Consider the following 22694-nt stretch of genomic DNA (forward strand, 5'->3'; position numbering starts at 1 on the left):
GCCGTGGAGAGGCGGCTACTGCCGTGGCTCGCGAATAAGAAATTACGTTGTAAGCGTTCGCGCGTGCCGAGCCTCGTCGTCACTGCACTTCTCGTCTCGTGTATCGCGAATACGCCGCTGCAAAGTACATACTCGTAGCAGCAGCCAGTCACCGCATCCATATGCATCGGCCGCTCGTAAAGAACAGCGGTGGCGAAATTAACGGAGGCAAGCTAGGCTCCACGGCGGTGGAGGATACGAGCGGCTTGCAAATGCCTTTAGAAAGTTTCGCTCCTTTCCACGTGCCCCGCCGTGTTCCTGCTCCATTGCGATCGTGCGGATACGCTGTAAATATGCGCCAACGTAAATTTAGCCACATTATCATTTTCTGGCAAATTGTTTCGATCGTCGTGCATCGATAGCGCGCCGAGGAAAATTTCGCGCTACGCTTACAATCTCGCGGTCTTTGACTTTGAATCGTAGTCGATGCTGCGCTTCGATAAGCTGCCTTTACCCAAGAACGGTTCGCTTCGTTTGTTTCTTTGATTCGAGGAAATTCGTTCCTTCAAAAACCCAGGGAAAAACTAAGAAAGAATTAACAGATAGAAATACAACGGGTGTCGCTCTGTTACGGAGAGAATAAATTTTGATTCGAATAGCCAATAAGGTTTGATCATCGTCCTGAGAAGCTAGCGATCTGCCTTCTGCTTACGAAGTTCTGTGTATCGGGCACGTACGTCACCATGATATCGAAACGGGGGAGAATAAACTCGAGGGTTACGATAAATTAGAAAGCGGCACGGTTCAGCTCGCGGCGTGCGGGAAATTTAAGGAAGCAGTTTTTACGTTGGCCGGCGAAGATTGCGAAGGAATGTCCTTCGGCGCACGATTTATAATGCCGGCCCAAGAATATTAGAACCTTTTACGGGCGTTCGTGACCGAAACAAATTAGGCGAGCACTCGAGTGTAACCGTTGCCGACTATGATTCCCGCGGATTGCTGGAAGCCGCAACAACACTGGAAAAAATCCTGATTACGATGGCGACGTTGACATTAGAAGCAGTTTCTTCCCTGCTATCGAGGCCGCGAGTACAATGTACTTAGACAGTGAACGGAAATTTACCGTAACTAACGGTTTACCCGTTGCACTCGCGATGCTCTTCAACTGGCAACCTGCGCGGTGCGTCGCATGCCACTTGATCGCACGTCAGACTTTTATTTTCCTTATTTCGATAGAGTGGAATTTTGTAACAGTGGCGATGTTTCTATTCTTTCGTCATACGTTTTAAGAATCATCGATAACGAAGAATAACTTTCCATTCGATTCTTACGAGGCACATCTCGTTACACATTATTCTTTATTTCGTATTTTATCCTGTATTTTATCTCGTTGGAAATTTGATTTAGCGACCTACCCTGTTCATCGTTGTCGTCGTACGTTTATATCCGTGGTGTGCGCGTTTGCTTTTAATATAACATAAATTTATTAATATTCATTGTGTTCTTTCCGTTTACGAATGAAACCGAATATTCAGATAACAGTATATTGCCATATCGAAAAGTGCATTCGTATAATAACGAGAATCGAAATAATTAGTATAAGTTGCAGCATATACATTTACAATATGCGACGGTGGTTTTAAATTGCAAATAATAAAATCTGCATCAACGTTACAGCGTTATAATCGCAGTTGCACGGAGAGATCGCTCAACGATTTATCCTGTATCGTATTTATTCGGAATTTAACAAACGATATTTTTTTAATAGTCGTGTTACCGAACGAAATCTTTCAACGAAATTATGGAAGCATAGACGGGCAATTAAGGTGACCATCGTTCATCTTGAAGCTACGTCTGATTAGAGTAATTAACAGCTAACGTACGTCTGTTGTAATCATCCATTCGGTAAATTCTATGAAACTCGCTTCTCCTTGTAATATATGGAAATTGCTTGCAGGCCGGGACATACACGGACGTACTTACCTACATGTGCACGCGCGTTGTAAGGTGGAATGTGCTCGTAAAATGGTATAAGGAAGTCGGTTTGGCTGGAATCGTGCATCTTCTAGATCCATCGACTTCCATTCCTACCTTAATGGAATCTTTACCGAATATCTGCAACGAAAATCGGTCGTTTGTTTAGTCGTACGGTTAACGGATCTTGCAACTTTAAATCGCCAGCGACACTGCTCGCTGATACCTGTTCCTATAGTCCGCCATAGTCCGTGAAACATTTGAAATCTGAGACTCGAATATAATTTCTTGCGCGTCAATCGAGAGTAAATGCTCTTTTCATTACGATCCCATGTTATTAACCCTTAGAGTGCCGAATACTATGCGGTCCGTACGCTGACGATCACTGTGGACGGAGTACTTTTTCGTTAGATTGAACTCTGTTGATAGACTATTCAAAGAGCAAATCGTAATAAGTTATAGTAATTCTTTTGCACGAGATTAAATGATCCAAGAGCGCTATTTTTTAGTATTAATTATTTATTATAAACATTGGAATTTACAATAAACTAGAATTTGGGTAATAAACTAGAAAACGATAAACTAGAAAACTAAATTTAGTAAATATAACAGAGGTTAATGATTCAGTTGTGTGTGAAAAATTTCAAAACAATTATCGATACATAATCCGACATCGCATTTTCCGCATTCGTATCGCGTGTCGCTTCTTCTCTTATTTTTCACACAAACAACACATTTTCATCTTGGGAATTGTGTTGTGCTAGCACGATTAGGGCATTTTGATGGAAATGGCAAATCCTCGGACTTTCTCTTTCCTCCTCCTACCATGCTTCTACGTTGGAAATATTTTCGTTAAATGTCTCTTATCAACGCTAAATGAAATTCACTAAATTTTTCTTTCGAAGCGGTAGATTTTTGATATAAAATATATGCATTATATATATAAGGAATGCATTTATATTTATCTCACACAAGCGTAATAGTGTTACTTCTGCGTAGGTGTTCGGAAAAATTGACAAACGCATATATGCGTCCTTAGTCCATGCCGGACACTTACAGAAAACGCATATATGTGTCCTTAGTCTACACCGATAGCTTTCGCCAGACGCATGTATGCGTCCATAGCACTCTAAGGGTTAATTAGGTTATATTTTTCAGATTACGATATATTATGTGTCGATCGAGTTTCCGCTGTGAAGGAAATCTAATTCCGATAGTTTGATAAAAGTTGATTCTACACCGATAAATGGAAGCGTTTTTCAACGAAAGTAGGCGAAGTAATAAACAAATTCGTACTTATACGATATAATTAGCAATGCTATATATCGAGTAGAATTTGAACAGAACTCGTGTACTTTTACATTTCCGCGACGCGATTATTTCTCCGGTGTAAATGTCTCTCAACTCTTAATTAAAGATGAAGTTTATCATTTGAATTATTATTAACTGTACCGTGTTTCTTTACATCAATTACAATTAATACGCTAATTTCCCTCGAACATATAAATACTCGTTGCAGGCCGATAGTTTATTCGTTGCGATATTTTTCTTTCTTATAAATATCACGATTCCTGTTGTTTATTGTGCTTTAGGTGCTTGTATTTTCCTTTTACAATTTACAATTAATATATATATTATATTCGTGAGTAAAATTACAAGATTTGCGACAATTTTCCGCGCGTTGAAAGCATGACGTCAGGATTATAACTCTTGCTGTATACTGATCGAGTTCAGTGATAAGGAGACGTCGACTACTTAACCCCCTACGAATCGGTGAACATAGTATATAGTAGTCTAAAAATAATGGACACTTTGCACGCAGCAACATTGTATAATTAACGCCACTACTATACTTACTATATCTACGAAAACACAGTGTAAGAAAGTTAGCAAAACATTCCAGTAGAACGACCACGATTTATGTGATTATTTTTGCGCTAAAAATCAAACAGCACCGAAATTCGCATAAAACTCAAATGAAAAGTAAAAGTAAATACGCGAAAAAATAGATCGTCGAATATTAAAGGATTAACCCTTTGCACTCCTATGTCGAGTGTGACTCGATATTAGTTTTTATCTCAGGAGCTCCTTTGTCGAGACTCACTCGACATTCTTTCATGTCCATCTTTTTTTGTCAAAAAAAAAAACCAGGATTGCATCCTGGAAATTGTTTCAAGATATATCATACACTTAAAAATTACAAAATACAACAATAGTATGAATAAAACAGGTATTTAAGTGAATTTGTTTTTTCCTTTATTTATTTAAATTGTCTTATTTTTTTAGTTCAAGTAAGTTTCAAATAAAACAGTTAAAAGCATTGATAGCTGCTAACGAAATTGAAATAAAATTCGGAGTGCAAAGAGCAAAAGGAGACTGGGGGTTGGAGGTACGGTACATCTTGGAGGGAAAAGATCGTGTAAATGACACTAAATAATATTTTAACGATCGTCTTGTACATTTAAATTCAGCGTAATATAGTCGCGCAAAGCTAAAGTTGAATTTTTTTCATTTAAACGTGGTACACGTTAACCTAAAAGATAATGTCGGACCGTTGCGTAAAAATAAATACACGGTGATTTTTTAATTTTTGTAACTTTATATAAGCGAGGTAATGTCCTTCTTCCAATAAACAAATGTCACATCGACAAATTTGCTTGAAACAATCGTAACTTATCACGACTTACTTGCCTCACCGTATACTGTAACGTACGGTTATCTATCGTCTATTACATGCGCAATATATTAGGTTGTCCCAAAAATTTCTTTCGTTTTATGAGAAATAATAAACGCACAATGTTTATTGTTTTATATTAGTTTATTGAATTATGCACGAACGTAATACTAGAAATAGAACGAAATAAATCATACCTAATTCAATAAAATAATACAAAAGAAATTGTTGTTCATCTATTATCACTAGAACTACCGATGGTTAACACAAAGCTATTTTTACAAAAAAAAAAAACAGTCAAATGCTGGTCTTTAAAAAATACGTAATGAGAGAATATTTTTATATTTATTGCTTTATTAGTTTCTTACAGAAGCAACTCCATGTTATGTAGTACATTTTTGATATTATTAATTCATCTGCGACCATGATCCCTAAACGAGGGTTGACACATTTATAAAATTATAGAACCAACCAATTTGACTGGTATAGTATTTCTAGTGTTAGCATCTAGCGATCTAGCGATAGATCCGGAATTTTCCTGATAACTGATATCATCGTATCGAACGATACGCGGCAAAAATTTTAAAAACGAAGTGGGAAGTTGTACAAAACGAGGAAACTGGTTAATTGGGGTTTGATAAACAGATTGCAGGATCCTTTTACACTTTAGCAAGTACCAGTCATTTTCACTGGTATTGGTATAAGTAGTCTTGATACAAAATTATTTTCAGTTTGAATACATAAAAAACAAAATAAAATTCATTATATTATTCCTTTAGTTATCGTTGCGAAAGTTATTACGTCATGGCGGAAAAAATATAACGTGAAGTAGGAATCTTAAAATAAAATTGTAAAACCGGTCAATTTGACTGGTGTGGTAGTTCTATTGTCATCATCTTATGAAACGAAAGAAACTTTTCGGACAACCTAATAAAACTGTATCGAGCTCCCTACGCGTCAGTCCTCCCCAATCTGCCTTAAAATTGAACTTATAAATTACGTCGCTGGTTTAATCGATCGCCGTTCTAACTGGCTTTCTTTGAGGCCGAGTAACGCGCAACACAATATTACGCATATTTCCGTTTCTGCTTGCGTCTCGAATAAGAAGCTTCCTGTACTCGATTTTTCCTTATAACCGTTTCTCTCTAGACGTGCAACGTACTTCTCGTATGCTGTCTCATACAGAACTAAAGCCGTCCTAAAAGAATTCAAAGGATTACTCCATTTACGAGTGTCTGAGCACTCGTAATGTCGTGGCTCGGATCGCTCAGCGAAAAACGAAGATTTTCCTCTCTCGGTAATTTACGCACCACTTTCCTTTCTCTTTCTTTTCGTTCGCAGAAACGTTCGATACAGTTGCCAGCGAGATAAATAACGCAAAACGAAAACAGACACGGGCAATTGGATTTTTTCATCTTTAATTTGTGCGTCTACGGAAAGAAAAGGCGGCATGTCAAACGGCACAGTCCGATCAGATTAAATGGTTTAGCGAGCGACAAGTTGTTAATTACTGAAACGAAGAGAGAGAAAGAGAGTGAGAGGGAGAGAAAGTGAAAGATACGAAGTTAAATACTAAGTATTAGTATGGATTACATTCACGACACAGAGCAAAGCGTATCAGATTTGCAACCCGCGATCAAATACAACTTTTCTCCTCCTTTCTCTCCGTGTGTTCTTAAAAGACCGAGCTTTTTATACCAAGCGAGTTATCTATGAGCGTCGTGGAAAACGCGTACAATATAAAATAGGCGTGCACGCGCCTGCAGGAAGTTCGAGGGAACTTGAAACACACGGGCGATCGTGGTCGAATGAATGAACGAATGCACGTCGTACGTTCACGAGTCGATGAATAAGCATTTCATCGGAATAAATGCACCGTCAGTCCTACGCTAAATGAAAAATCGTTGCGTTTAGATACTGTTACCGCGTTTTTCACCAAACAGAGGCGAGAACACGTGCGATAGATACAAACGATCGAACGTGTTGTTCTACAACGAGTTTATCGTTCGTACGCCCTCATCTATATAGAGTTTCATCAGCTGCTTTGTTTCTCCACGGTTATTGCCTCGCTTTCTATAGGGTTTCCGCTTGAAAATAGAACGAGACGTTCCTTTCGAACCTACCTATATCTTCGTACTTATATTTATCGCTGTTATTTTGAAAATGTATCACGCTGTAATTTCTCTGTGTACCGACGGTAACAACATCGATTAAACATTGTCGTTGATAAACGACGTTTATGTTGATCCGTGCCTTTCAACAATCCGGACGTTAATACAACTACGAGTTTCCACGTTTAGAGTATGAAACAGAAACAGCTGTGTCGAATGTAGTTAAAAAGATCATTTGCCGTTAGGTTGTCCCCAAAAGTTGCTTTCGTTCCATAAGACGATAATGAACAACAATTTCTGTTTTATATTATTTTATTGAATTAGGTATGATCCATGTCGTTATATTTCTATTGTTATGTTCATGCATAATTCAATAAACTAATATAAAACAAAAAACATTGTTCCACTATTTCCTTATAAAACGAACGAAACTTTTCGGACAACCTAATATCAAGTGGTCGAAATTGCAGGTAGTTGTTCCCGATATTTAAGTACGCTATCCGATATCGATAAAATTCACGAATGCGTTAAAATTTGCATAAATTTTCCAGTTGGTAGATTAAAAATACACATTGGTAAGCGATTGGAGAAATCTTTTCGCAGTCGGAATGATTTCTAACGAGAGAGCGCGTATTACGTTGTTCACCGATTTCAACGAAACTTTGTGTATAGTTAAGCAACTGTGAAAATCTCGCGTTCCATCATTTGTGTGTTATCCTGCGCGTGAAATATTCGTAAGACCGTTTATTCGTGTCACTTTACTAAGAATCGAAGCTTTGAGTATTGTTTCAATGGAATTTGCTTGGTACTGGAAGATGGACGACACAAAACAGCACCGGTTCTTTTTAATTTATTAAATCCTTAAACATTGAACATCAGATTAATTGGAAGCGCGATTATAAATTCCACCTTTGTCGTCTCTCTACCCAAAAGCACGTGTTTTCGCGTCTCCTAAAAAGTAAGCTTCAACGAACTGCTCGTAGACGTTCGTTGAATTTTAAAAAGAGTTGCAAAAGGAACGAAGACAGAAGAGAAAATTAAAGCTTTAAATAAGAAGACACGGTGTTTAATCGCGTCTCAATGTCACGCATCATCGTATAACATTTCCTCGTATGTAATAAGCAAATCACGTCATCGCGACTACTTTTCAATTCGTGAAAGATCATTTTGTAAAAGCCGCGTGGATCTCGTTATCCAGGAACCACGGGGACACAAGCTGAACCACGTAAATCAAGTTCAGTCGTTGCCAAGTACACAAAAATACGAGCTCTCTCCATCCTGTCGTACGCTACGGAACTCTTCAAACTCATAAATTCGTGGTCGGTCGATTACTCGGCTCTTACCATACTCCGACCATTTTTCCTCGCTGCTTGCAACGATTCTCTCCCCGAACATCTCTAAAAGTGTCGAGCGCAGAGCCTTCTCGATCCCTGCGAACTTCCCCATTCAGAGGACGATTTCTACAATCGGACGAGCACCGATCAACGCTCCTATGGTCCCCTCTGTGGCGTCTGGCGAGCGCAGCCGAGTCTTTATCGCGGTTACGTTCGTGGACTGCGTGCATGAAAAAGTATAACGCGAATAACAGCATGGTGAAGGGGAGAGAAACGGACAGATGGAGTGGAAAGAGTCGAGGAGGGCAAGGGAGATGGAGATAGAGGAAAAAGGAGAGGAGAGAAAAGTAGCTCGCGCGCGATGCAGCATGCAGCGTGTGTACCAGCACGGAGCGTGCACCAGATACGGGGACGGGTAGCAGGTTGAGAGGAGGCCAGCTGAGGAGAAACATCGAACGGAGAGGCCGAGTCGTAAAACGTTATAGCGCAAGAAGTAGCCTACTGGCAACAGTGGCGAGTGAGAGGGCTTTAGCAGGGCGAGAAGGGTTGAGCATGGAGGAGAAGGCAGCCACCACAGAGTAGGCGCGCACCGCTTGATCGTCGACCAAGACCTGAGAGACACTCTGCCGCAATCTCTTACGCGTGTGTTCTTTCTCTTCGCTTCTGCATAACCGTTTTCCTTCCCTGTCTTCTTCCTTTCCATCTGCCTCTTTTTCTTGCCGGCGATTCTTTTTTCCCTACCTCATAACTCTTACCTGCTTTCCGTTCCACCGTTCACTGTTTATCTCTCTTTCCTCCGGCTAGTCCTCCTACGCTCTTCATCCGTTCTTCTCTTCTTCTTCTTTTTTCGAGCTGGTCTTGTTTGACCAAGACGTTGCTTCTCTTCTCTCTTCTTATAACCCGTTCTCCAACACTCTCCTTGCCCCGGCATCGTGCACGAGCGGTGGTTTCTTCGGACTTTTTACTCCGTTCTTCGACTTACTCTTTCTCGTCTTCGATCTGTTTCTCCTACTCGCAGCGAGTCTCTGTCTTCTTTCGTACGGTCGGTTTTTCTTACGCATTGGATGGCGCGTAGCCGTAAACCTAGCCGTTCCTGCTGCGGTTCTATCGTACGTAGCAAGTGACGAGCGAGCTGTTCGTCCATTGAGACGCGCTGCATCGCCGCCGATACACCCACGCATCTATATCTGGCGCATAAATCTAGCTGCGTGGGAGTGCAGCCATCCGGGGGACGACGTATACGGGCAAAATCCATTCATGGACGTAGGACACGGGCTGGGAAGCGCGAGTATACGCGAGTATGACGTGGCGTTTTATAAGGCGGTAAAACGCGCCGTAATCAGCAGGAACCTTGAGAGAGAAGCACGCCGGGCCCGATATATAATGTGCGGCGCGACCAATCAACATTCTGCTGCAAATCTCCCGCTTGTGTGTAATTTTTAACGCGGGCATATAGGGCTTCGATGACTCGAGCACGAAGGGAGAAACAGCGATTCTTTGGGGATGGCGAAGAAACGAATCGAGGCAACGGGGCTCGCCTTTCGTTCGTCACGGTGTTAGTCATCGCTTCCGATCGTTATCGTTCCACGGAATCGCCGTTCTCCAAACGTAATCGGCCAGGGGATGATTTATCGTCGGCTATTATCGTGGGTAAATGGAGGTGCGTTTGACGAGAAGTCGGATTTAGATTTTGAGTAAATTATGCGCGAAATTGGCGAAATAGACCGCGTGTAACCTTGCGTGCACTGTACGCGTTATAATAGTCGTCGAACTAGACTCGATGACGCGTAACTAACTCCACGTTCCGTTTAGCTTCGCGCTAATCATCGTTTCTTCGTTTTTTCCTTGCGATCGTTCCGCTTGCGTTTCACTTTGTCTTCCGACGATACAACGTTTCAAACGTTTTACAGTTTCCTCGTGTACTTTCTACAATTTTTATTTTATCGATGAATTACACTTCTTAGCACGACAGGATACATATGTCGTGTGACGAGAACAGCGATACAGCTGTAATGGACAAGAGGCGGCAGATTTGTGGTGGAGCTACTTTCTCAAGAAATCCGTTTGATCTGTTTCAGGCGAGGTGATTGGCCAGCGGTTCCTAGGAAACGAGAGCCACGTGGAGCACTTCAAGCTCCTAGAGCGCGCGACCACTTCTATCCTGATTGGCGCCAGGTAATTGTTACGTGATTCGATTCTTTACCGATCGTTGCTGCTGTTGGCGCGCCGCGCCGCCAAGGGTCAGCAGATGGTCATCGGCTATATTCCCGTCGTTCGATCCGGGTTCCCGTCGAGTCACTCCCTCGATTACGCGGCACCAAGCCCGATGACGCGGTTCCACCCTCGCACAACCCCTTGTGACGTGTCCTCTTTCATTTTACATGAGTCGTATTCCCTTGGATCGATCCGGCCCGACCACCACCGGTCTTTTTCATATGAAATAAATTGCTTTCAATTACCGACACGAGCGAATAGAACGGAAAAAACGCGAGGCAATTGTCGAGGTGTACCGTGATCGTCTCCTTTCTACCTTTCTTTCTTCCTACTTACCACCTGTTCTGTCTTGCATTCTTCGTCGTTCGTCGAGTCTTTAACCCTTTCGCATCTGTGAACGAGATCGTTTTCGCGAAACAGTGTGGCGAAGCGCTTCGTTTCCGACGAATAAACGTTGACGGTTAAAAGCGAAATCAATTGTCGTCGCGTGGGCTGACTCGAGAAAGTAATTATAAGTAATCGAGTTAGGAAATGCGTAATTTTAAAATTGTCGCAGTGAAGATATTTAGGAGAAGATAAAACAGCACTGGATTATATATTTTAATAATTATCACGTCGTTGTGGGTACTGTTGTTGTGCTGCGAGGTAGCTTGACTCAATTAGATCTCGAGCTTATTAACGTTTATCAGAATACAATTGCGTCATGTTAATAAAATGCAATAACGTGGACGATATTTCGAAGCGTAAATTTTAAAGCATTTCTTAAATTAATATGTAAATCGATTGAAATTTAATTAAATCGAATTAAAATTAATCGAGTTAATTTATCATGCATTATATATTGTAATAAGATTCGCGTGGAATTTTAAATAAATATTAATATAATAACAAATTCAGTAATGCCAATTAATTTCCTTTGATTCTTATTTTTCACTTTCCCGTAAATTTCAAAAGGTACAGGTAACTGTATCAGAAATTTCGCAGCACTTTAAATATCGAATTTTTTTACAATCACAAAAGCTCAGGGTGTTTTGCGATAAATGTTCGCGGTAAAGGAAAGGTGTGTAATCGGTGAATATGAAAAGGATATACATACGTACATACGCGGAATAAAGGCGATATAATCGATATATCGATTATATCGAACCTTTAGTACGGCCAATAACTGGCAAGATGAGAAGCGCGAAAGTACCTATGAAAGAGAAGAGAAAGAAAAAGCGAAGAAGAAAATCGTAAATCGTAATGGCCGCACCGAAGACCACTGAATTTCGGCAGACTATATTTTACGTTTTCGAGTTTCACCGGTGATGTATTTCCTCGCTATGGACCGCCGTATTTCGCTGCTTTTAACGCGTTCTTAACGCTTTTCTAGCGTGAATATTTTTCACTTTAAAGATTAAAGTCTGTCGAACAAATGGCGAAAAGCACGAAATAAAAGGAAGATCGAATTTTCCAAGACTAAATTTTTACGCTTCGAATTGCGTGCTTTTACTCTCTTGAATACGACCTTTCTCTTGATTCCATTAATCTCTTTCCAGTTTTTACATCTTTCTTATCTCTATCGTCCGGTTAAAAACTTCAGCTCATTTTCAGTTTTGAATCGTGGAAAAGTATGAAGGAAAACTGTTTTTCAAGGACGTAACTCATTAAAGATATTAACCTTCGATATTAACCTCGAGAATAACAGACGAAATTAACACGTTGTTCCGTGCGAGAGGTAAAATAAAATTCTTTTTTTAAACAGACGAAAGATGTGTTTGTGAAGAGATAGAAACTCAATACTGGCAAGTCTCCGTTAAGATCGCCTCTCTAATAACTTCAATGATGAGAGTGGAAACAAAAGAAAATGCGAGAGGCAATTATCCCAGCGACCTCGAGTTTTATCAACGCAATGCTGGCCAATTGTCTTTAAAATAGACGTTGTATTATCCGCGATAGTCGTTGCATCGCGTAATCGTGGATTTTCTCGAACGACGCGACGACGATGTCACAGAGTCATAAATTAGTGATAGAAAAACCAACTGAGTCTAACGAACATCCCACAGACCATCGAAACAACAACGTAGAGAGTGTGCAGTGTCAGAAAACAGTAACAGCATGGCCACCTCTGACCTGTGCCCTGCGACACCTTCGACGACATCCTCCTCATAAGAGCCAAACCCATGGTATATAAACTTTCCCAAAATCAGCTCTCCAGACACTCTGTTCTAACATTCTTGACACATTGTGTACGACGCTCCCAGGGCCCGCACATTTTTGAACAGTCGGGCACACTGATCCAGAAATAGCAGCCACATTACTACAGGAGCACATCACAAAAATAGAAAAATGGCTACGAGATAAACAAATAAAAGCAAAGCCCAGTAAATGCAAGCATATTACATTTATACTAAGAAAATGGAAAACACCAAATATCCAAATGAACGGCACGCACATAACACAAAGAAGGCAAGTTAAGTACCTAGGACTTCACTTAGGCACACAACTTACGTGGAAGCAACGTACTAAATCAATTATAGACAAAATACATCACCGGTATATACATCAGCTCTTGACATTCTCTCTGTTGGATTCATACGATAAATTTTCCTACTATATCTAAAGTTCAATTCTTTACCTTATTTGTGAAATACGAGATCACCGGTGATCTGTCAATTTCGTGATTTCTTGTGTCTTTTACGCGACACTGCCACAGATGCACAACTATAGGCAAAATTCACTGCAGTGGCACCGACAGTTTCTTGCGAATATCTCGGAATCTGAAACCGAGCGATGGTTACATGCAAAGGTATAAAATATAATAATAAATATATAAAGTAATATAATAAATGTATATAGTAATAATAAAATAAATAATAATAATATAATTAATAATAATAATAATTATAGTAATAGATAATAATAATTAAATTAATAACAGTAAATTAATAATAGTAATAATAATATAAATATATAAAGTAATAATAATAAATATACAAAGTAAAGTCGGCTAGAATGGTATGATTCCAAACATTACGCAAATTTTTAGCCGATGGCATATTTAAGCCCAATAAATCAATTTCGTGATTTCTTGTGTCTCCTACGTGACAACAACGACGATGCAACAATACGTTTCTAATGGAACGTAACGCGTGATTTCGATGTGTGGCAGTATCGAACGCTACAGATGCAATAACGAGTCGATATCAGCTTGCGTAGTGTACGATTCAAGGTTTGCAATTTAGAGCTGCGGACGATTGGTATGGCAGTTGAGCGAATAAATCACGCTCGGTAGTTACTCGCTGTTTTAATGTAACAGTTATTACTACGGTGTACGTTGGATAATTTGCTCGGCTAACCGATGTAACAATAATAACAAGCCCGACGCTTTGCCTTGTTAACTATCGTAGAGGCCATTATGAGGAGGCGGTACAGAAACTTGGATCGTAAGTCTCTGTTTTTCCAAACAATTCCACATCGACCTAGATTTTTTTTTTTTTTTTTATTTAGTTGTTTACATTCGCAATTTGTCCGATTTGAACATTTGGTAGAATTTTTTGGCCGTTTGATCATCATGTGGGTGGCTACCCCCAGCGGGGTACCCGATCTAGATTAGCTCGAAATTTTCCGGTGCAAGCTTCGTTTGAACTTTTCCTTTCGCGATTACCGCGTGTCTCGGTGATTTCAATGGTAGAAAGTTGGAGCTTGTGAATGGGGCACAGATATGATAATGCTCATTATATTTTAATGTATCGTTGTTTCATGAGAAACGAGATGACGGTGTCTGCTGGCGTTCGTATCTGATCGTTTGGGAATCATATTCAAAGGATTTCTTCTTTCGTGGAAATTTCTATTAACTTCGTGTCTTTTCAAACGTTGGGAAGCGAAACTGTGATCGCGCCAAGGAGGCGTTTTCAGAAACGCAACGTTTGCTTGGAAGAAGTTGTTAATCGACGCGGTAACGTGCTTTTTCTTTTCATGCTTTCGTTATAGAGTCGCTACGTGTGCATTCGGCGTTGCGTTTTATCTCCAACGACTACGGAATTGGATTGCAGAAAGAGAAAGAAAAGATAGGAAGTAGCGATGTTATACCCGTAAATCGATTCTCTTTGATCACGTCGCAAACTTGCGTACATGTTCTTACGAAGATTTAAACTCGTTCTAAGCTGTCGGACGTAACTGTCGGTTAGTAGAAAATTATTCGAAGCGAACAAATTTGCGACCACAACGCAGTCATACAATATCAGTCGGTGCTGCTGTTTTAGTATCGTATTATATTAGTATTATTATTAAATATTTAACGCAAATAGAATAGTGTGGGGAAAACGGTTCGTTAAATTTACCAAATAAATCTGATTACGTGTGATTACGTTAGCAAATGAAAAAGTTACAATTACAGGAAATCAAGATAACTGAGGACTATTTGAAGACGCGATCTTTATCGTCCATAATTTAAAAAATAATAAGAGATAGAGATAAGAGAAGACAATTTAGTAAATGATATTTGATGTTAAACACGTGATTGCTTGAAACGAATGCATTCAATTACGTGTTAATTATTCGGCTAATCGTGTCGATATCGTGCAACAATAACCACGGTGTGCATAAGCACGCGTATTGTCCAAGTAACATAAATTTTTGTGTCGCTGTTATTTTCATTCGGATTGAATGACTTTATTTTTCCGCTGTAGTTCGAGTATCGTGTGGCGTTTTCAGATAAAGCGATGCTTTTGTCTCGCTGATATATAGTTCGAAATTGCACCGGTGTTAACTTCAAAATAACTTTTATTTTTCCACCCAACGTGTATTTTTTCTCCAGTTTCCGTGCGACCATCTTTCAGTACTGCGATCGCAATTAACAACGGGAACATCTACATCGCGTTTACCACGAGATTATAAACGTAATAATACTTTTTTAACACTTTGACTGCCACGTTTTCTCCTGTGACGCCAAGGTGGTCATTAGTGACCGAAGCGCTTGAACTTTTAACAATTGTAAAAATTGAATGAAAATTGACAGTTAGAGTATTTTGAATATAATCGATAAATAGAAGATACTTTGAAATAAAAAGTGGCCCATTGAACAATTAAACATTTTTATTAGAACATCAATAAAAAAAAAACGAGAACAAATCTTGCATCTAACGGTGCACTGTGTTAAAACACTTTAAACATAAATGTGGTCATCGATACAATCTGGACAATAGGCGGTCACCTTTTTGGTCCGATTCTTAGCAATTTTTGATTCTAACTGCTTAACATTTTTTTATGACACTCTGCAAAATTTTCCTGTCAGGTACGCTTGCCCTTCTTTCTTCTGCATTTCGTGTCGCGATTTTTGTCGAATAAGTATATTTGACGACTCTGATGAATGGCACTGTGTAAGGTGCATTACGAATGCCATTCTAAAATCAGATACCTTGATCTTTGTTTTTGTTGCTTATTTATAGAGTATCATCGCGTTTGAAATTGATGTATTTAACAATAACTGTAAAGCTAATTTTATATACCACTTGAGGGTTTTTCTATGTGGTGTAGAATATGCTACCATTTGATCTGATAAATCTACAGCACATTTTCCTCCGTTGTAATCTACCGCTACCATTGGTTTATCACAAACATAATTTTCTTCGCGGACCTCTACCATTTCAGCCTAATATCTTCTACACGTTTCAACAATATATTCTGCACGTTTTGCTTATGACGAAATAACGAATGCGAATGTTTTGTTGAAATAAACGAAACCTCGTTATAATATGTCGCTATCATCTGTTACCAAGGCACCAGGGTGGTCAGCCGTGACCACCAATCAGATAAACGGTCCATTGGGGAAGAATGTTGTCTTGCATCATCAATTTATTATTACTTTGCCATTATATGCTTTGAATAATAAAATGTAATTTCGTCGTGGCAGTCAAAGTGTTAAGGAAATTACATATATTAAAGTGAGATGTAATTTGTAACGTACCTAATATTTTTGTAACAAATGAACTCTATTACATGTATATACAATAAGAAAAGAACATAAATAGAAGCGTGTAAATTGTATCTAGGCACGCTATTATATTTTTCTCACAACGTGTGTGTAGGCGCCACGGTGGTCAGTCGTGACCACCAATCAGATAAACGGTCCATTGGGGAAGAATGTTGTCTTGCATCATCAATTTATTATTACTTTGCCATTATATGCTTTGAATAATAAAATGTAATTTCGTCGTGGCAGTCAAAGTGTTAAGGAAATTACATATATTAAAGTGAGATGTAATTTGTAACGACGTGGCAGTCAAAGTGTTAAAAGGTAAATGTGGTGATCATCGAACCTTATTACCTGTCATCCATTTTCAATTTATCGGTACATAATTTCTAAATCATTTTTTCGATGGAACTAAGGCTACTGAATTAATTAGTATTATCTTATTACACATCCAATTTTTGAACTAATCTTATTTGTCGAAAAATATCGTCCATTCTTTCGTTGCATACTTCGTACTACTCTCTTTAAAGTAATAAAAACAAGTGAGTTGCAAAAATCTGGAGATTGGCCGAGCGATTAGACCATTAAGGAAAAGTGGCAAGCAACTTCGTCGTTGCGATTAAATAAACTAATTGCAGTGAAACGCGGCTAAACGAAGTTTCCAAGTTGCGTTACGTGTGACATATTAAAGGCGATGCATTAGGGCTGGCTTAATACCTGTTCTAACTTAATATCGAACTTAATTAATTTAGCTTGAAACTTATCGCCTCGCGTCTAGTACAAACACGTTTGATTGAAAATCAAAACGTCAAAGATAAAGCACTTACATTTTTAATTCGATTGAAAAGTCAATTTATCTTGCTCGCGCTGTTCAATGCTGTTCCAAAATGGTCTACAACTTGATAGGACATTCATATTTCAAGATAATATCCTCTTCAAAGAACTTACCTGGATTGCACTTTAGGTAGATGTTCAAATAGCAATCTTAAGCAAGATTGGGACGAAGAAGGGATTAATATTTTGTAAATTTATGGCCTATGGCGTTTTATGACTATACAGACACGCGAAAACGTTCTGCCTCTCTGTGTATCAGCAGCAGTCAGTCATACAACAGCAGACTGACTAAGTATTTGCGCTTCGGGTAAAAAAAGATGTAGGACACGATCGAATCAAAGGTGATTCATATTTCTAGTATCGTAAACGACGCGACATGACGCGATTCTTTTATTATTCATCAACATTCCTGCTGTGCAAAATGTTCTTAGAAATAAGAGCTTCGCTTCTTCTCTCTCTCTCGGTGTTTAATATTATATTTCAGCGATTCGTAATTCGAATACTTAACCGGAGCAATTTTTTCGAAAGTAAAGACTCTTTTTTTCCTAAGGCAAAAATCTATACTTCACTCTATACTCGAAACACTCTCGATCCAAGATCTCGGACAAATGCGGAAAGGAAAGGACAAATCGAGGGATCACGCCGAGGTCAAAAGTTTATTCCTGTTTCATGAGAAGCATCCGAGCGCTTTTACTCGATTTTCAACCGTCGTTGTTCCATCAGGCTGATCGTAATTACTAATGTTTATCCCGCGTCCAACTCGAGATCGTTCGAGGGCGAAAGAATGCGAGATACGAAGAGATTAGGCGAAAGATTTACGAGGCAAACACTTAACGTTACGTATCGTGTTTTTTCTCTGTTTCAGGAACGCCATTTACAACATAAGCCTGCACGACCTAACGGAGATCGTCGATCAGGTGAGTGAAATGTTTAAAAACTCGAAACTCGATGAAGAACGATCCAATGAATTTGGATTACGTTGCTCTTCTTGAAATTCGTGGAGGGCGGATGATCGTCGCAAAGGCATCGTAGAGCGGTTCGTCAGAAACTGGAACAGATTCCTATTGCCAGATTCCAAATTACAGTTTTATCCGATTTATATGTAGCAAGTGTTTTTAGTACCGCGGAATAAATACGATCATCGCTATTCCTGTGCGACAAACGCGATCGATAGAACGTTATTCGCGTGGAATAACGTCCATCTACTCGCGTACTATCAACAATCGGAGCTTGGAAAAATTCGTTCCAACGAACACTCGCTGATTTTCCTCATTGAAAATGGACAAAGTTCGAGATTTTTTCGTGAGTCGCACGATTCATCGAACGTTTTCTTCAATCTTTCTGTTTGCAATTTTTCTATAGCCATTAGATTCAGTTAGAATCAAACATACGATGATCATTAATTATTCACGTTGTAGTACCACGTCAGAATAATTTACTTATAATTCTCAATGAGAATTGATTGTAAACTGCTTTCAAATAAAAAAAATTTCTTTCTATAAAAAAGAAAACGTTCCAACGATCGTGCGAGTTATCGCGTATCTTCGTAGAAGATCCTGGACATAGAGAGCGGCAAACGGTAAGCCGCGAAGCAAGCGATGGCACAGCCAATGCGAATTTTGCTATTACTTGCCGCTGTCTGTACGTCCACTGCCCAGGGCCAAAAAATTTCGCTCGTGAACATTGCGCGTTTCTACTGGTGGATGAAAATAGGGAAGAAAAGAGAGAAGAAGATAAAGATACTTGGGAAAAGAGGGAGTTTCCTCCTTGCGCTAAAAAATGTAAAATTAGCCGAGCAAGAGCGCGAATAAAATTTGCATGATAATAGGTGTTTTTCAAATTGCGCGTGTAATCCGAGCAACTGGAATTCCTTTGCAAAGAGCAAAGAACCGTTGATCGACTTCCGCCACGACTAGACTTTCTATCGTCTTTCTATCGGCTTATTTCACCGATTTCGCGCGTCCTATCGATCAAACCGAGTCTTGCCATGGTGGAGAACAAGTGGATCGTCGTAATGTCTCCTGTGGCCGCCTGAAATCGATGTAACACCCGCACGGGAGGTGAAATGGAAGCTGCAATCGCAAACTGGATATCGGTTCCGCAGCGAGAGGCACGTGAGTTGCGAAACTGCTAAGGGAATCGAAGAAGTAGCTTGAGAGATAGAGAGATACATAGAAAAAAAAAGGGAAGGATGGAAAGAAATCGATGCGACATGTTCGTTGGCCGTAAGATTCGGTCGTTTGGGAGAGAATGGTAAAAGTCAGCGAGTTCTTGAGCCACGATTCGTTTGCCTTTATAGCTCATTCGGTATATCGTGATCTCGAAACAGTGGCACGCTCGATAGTTCCTTCGATCCGCTAAATTTAAACGTTACGAAAATAACACAGTCGACGACGTGGCTATTTGCTCATAACGGATCTCGTATGTGAATTCTGAAATCCAGCAAACACGTACTCGGTTTTATCAATAAACGAAATGTAAATTGATCCACTCTATCCGTCTTTCTATAATGATCGATTCGATACACTTAGCTTACGACCACGAGCTTACGCGTCATCGTGCAGCTCGCTTGACAGAACGGTGACACGTATTAATCGACGTTTCTATCCGTGGACCGTAGGCCTCGTGCACGCTGTAACAGATTGCAAGCGAGTATTCTTACGCCGCGCTGATAGCGGAGCCGCGAGATGCGCGCGTAAGCGTTTCACGATCCACGCAATCGAATTTACTTTCATTGATATGGACGACGGAAATCGGCGTGAAAGAAAGTAAAAAGGTTCCCTTTCTGGAATTGCTCAGCAATTAATTTATAATTTTGTCAGAAGATTGATGAAAACGTTTCGCTTCCTCTTCCAACGTAGACACGAACGATCCGCAATTTCGCAAACATTCAACCGTATTTTTTACATTTTCGCCTTGTATATTTCTAATATTACTTTCTGCAGTTTAGTAAATTTTACGTGAATCATATTCCGAATCTTCTCGGAAAGAACGTCAAGTTAGTCGCGCGATCCAAGGATTTACCATTTTTTATTCATAATCGATGAATAGATAAAACAAGGAAAGAAATGAGATGCAATGGGATATCTAATAATGGAATCTGCATAAAATTGACGATCTCGATGCTCGAAAACCATCTTGCGTGAGTGAAAATTACGATATCGAATTACCAAGAAGTGCTAATTAATATCTGAAAGCATAGCGCCAACTATGAACTGCTTCGTTTCCGATACGTTCGGGAATTGTACGTCGATTATATCATATTCTCCTGTAGTTCCTATAGGTCGACATTTTCGCGGTACGCTTTAGATTTCGCGGTTGCGATATTTACAGAAACAACTTCGTCTTGCAGAAATGGATTTCCAGATAAATTCACACCGTCCGAAATATCGACGCACCTTTCAATCTGATCTTCTATTTGCGCAATGCTAAATTTATTTCGATACTTACTTGCTACGTTCGACCTATATTTCGAGAATTATCAGTTCAAAAGGGCAAAGACAGCGAATATCTTCGTTCGACTTTTAATCGACTTTTTAATTCAGCATGCGATCTTCGAGATGTCGATGCTATTTATTTAACACTTTTTATTAGTTGCTGTCGTGCAAACGTATCATCCATTAGCGTGCAAGTGTTAAAAAAAGCGTTGATCGACGTTGTTATTGATACCTGCCTCGGTTGTTTGACGACGACGAACGGTAATTGACACTTCCGTCTACGAGTTTCAATTACAATTATCCCTATCGTCGGATCAACTAACCGATCGATCGAATCATTTACGTTTCGTTCGAGCTGCTGTGTCAAGTCTATGATTGTCCCGCTTTTATGCGCCGCGATAAAACGAGTACGAGTATTTCGAGTACAATTATTTTGAGTAGACAGGTTAAAGCCGAGCGTGGCTCTTCAAATTTAATTCGATGCGACACTAGGGTTTGATCTTTCTGAGAGCTGATCATCTTTAACGCTACAACTACCACGACACTCAAAACCACTGTTTTTACAATTTTATTTTAAGATTCCTACTTCGCGTTACATTTCCTTTTCCGCAACGATGTAGTTACTTTTGCAGCGGTAACCAAAGCAATTATACAATTATCATTTTTGGTAGAAACAGCTTCGTCTTAACTGTCGGTAGTTCTAGTGTTAAGTTGAATGCGAAGCATCGACGATCAGCACATTGAAATTATCCGAACTGTGATCGGCGACTCGAATACGATAGAAATACAAAACGTTACGATTTGTAGCCTTTTTCTTGAAGTTCTTCTACGTTTACGTTGCAGCTGCGCTGAACGACAAGATCGCCGATGACCACGAACCGTAGAAATACATGGAATTGTTTTATAATAGAAGCATATAACGGAATTGCATGTGTTTCTATGGTTCGCTCTCATCGCCGCTCTTATCGTTCATCGCAGCTCCAACGTAAACGTACCCTAACTTCGATAAAAAGTCCGCCGCTAGATGAAGCGAGCCGGCCGTTGTAGGAAAAACGGGCAACGGTTCGTTCGTTCAATTTGTTCGTACCGATGTAATATTTCATGGAACGACACCGACGATGTCGACATTGTTCTATGAAACGCTGTATAATATCTACCCATACGCCTATATTCTATATTGGTTCTTCGCTTTCAAATTAACCGTTTTAGTGCCAGAGGTTTTTAAAACACTAGAACCACTACACCAGTCAAATTGGCTGGTTTTACAATTTTATTTTAAAATTCCTACTATTTCTTTTTTTTATTTTTCTATTTGGGAGAATTTCACAATCAATTCTCATTGAGAATTATAAGTAAATTATTCTGGCGTGGTACTATAACGCGAATAATAAGTAATTATGCTATGTTTGATTCTTGCTGAATCTAATGTTTAAATCTAGAGGATAATTTCTTTTTAGCCTACGGATCTGATACATCGGGTCAAGTAATTATGTAACTAATGGGTTTTAGCGGTTATTAACTCTTATGTTATATCTATTACTGAATTTGGATATTTCTTCTTTAACTGTAGGTATCTTAAGGTCGCGATGTATTGTTTCGTTGGTAACATACCAAGGTGCGTATTAAGAATCTTAGAGTTTTTGATTGGAATCGTTGAAGAATTTCTATATTGGAATTACTCGCTGTTCCCCATAGTTGGATCCCATAGGTTCGAACAGGTTTAAAATTTCTACTTCATGCTATATATTTTTTCCGCCATGACGTAATAACTTTCGCAACGATAACTAAAGGAATAATATAATGAATGTTATTTTCTTTTTTATGTATTCAAACTGAAAATAATTTTATATTAAGGCTACTTATACCAACACCAGTCAACACGACTGGTACTTGTCAAAGTGTAAAAGGATCCTGCAATCTGTTTATCGAACCCCAATTAGCGAGTTTCCTCGTTTTGTACAACTTCCCACACGTTTTTCAAATTTTTACTGCGTATCATTCGATATGATGATATCAGTTATCAGGAAAATTCCGCATGATAACATTAGAAATACCACACCAGTCAAAATCACTAGTTCTACAATTTTATAAATGTGTCAACCCTCGTTTAGGGATCATGGTCCAAGATGGATTAATAACACCAAAAATGTACTACATAACATGGAATTCCTTTTGTAAGAAAGC

At 39.3% G+C, this 22694-nt stretch overlaps 1 protein-coding gene across 2 annotated transcripts in view; it reads left to right on the forward strand.

Moving 5' to 3' along the window:
• Positions 1–22694, forward strand: part of LOC100742752 (semaphorin-1A-like) — a 388591-nt gene that overhangs the window by 138973 nt on the left and 226924 nt on the right. For both annotated transcript variants that reach the window (XM_024368161.2, XM_024368160.2), the window contains exons 3-4: positions 10151–10247; positions 17939–17990. In XM_024368161.2, coding sequence (XP_024223929.1) covers positions 10151–10247; positions 17939–17990 — 149 coding nt within the window. The remainder of the gene's footprint in view (positions 1–10150; positions 10248–17938; positions 17991–22694) is intronic.

The sequence above is a fragment of the Bombus impatiens genome, unplaced genomic scaffold (assembly GCF_000188095.3).
Source record: "Bombus impatiens unplaced genomic scaffold, BIMP_2.2 scf_0389, whole genome shotgun sequence".
NCBI lineage: Eukaryota > Metazoa > Arthropoda > Insecta > Hymenoptera > Apidae > Bombus > Bombus impatiens.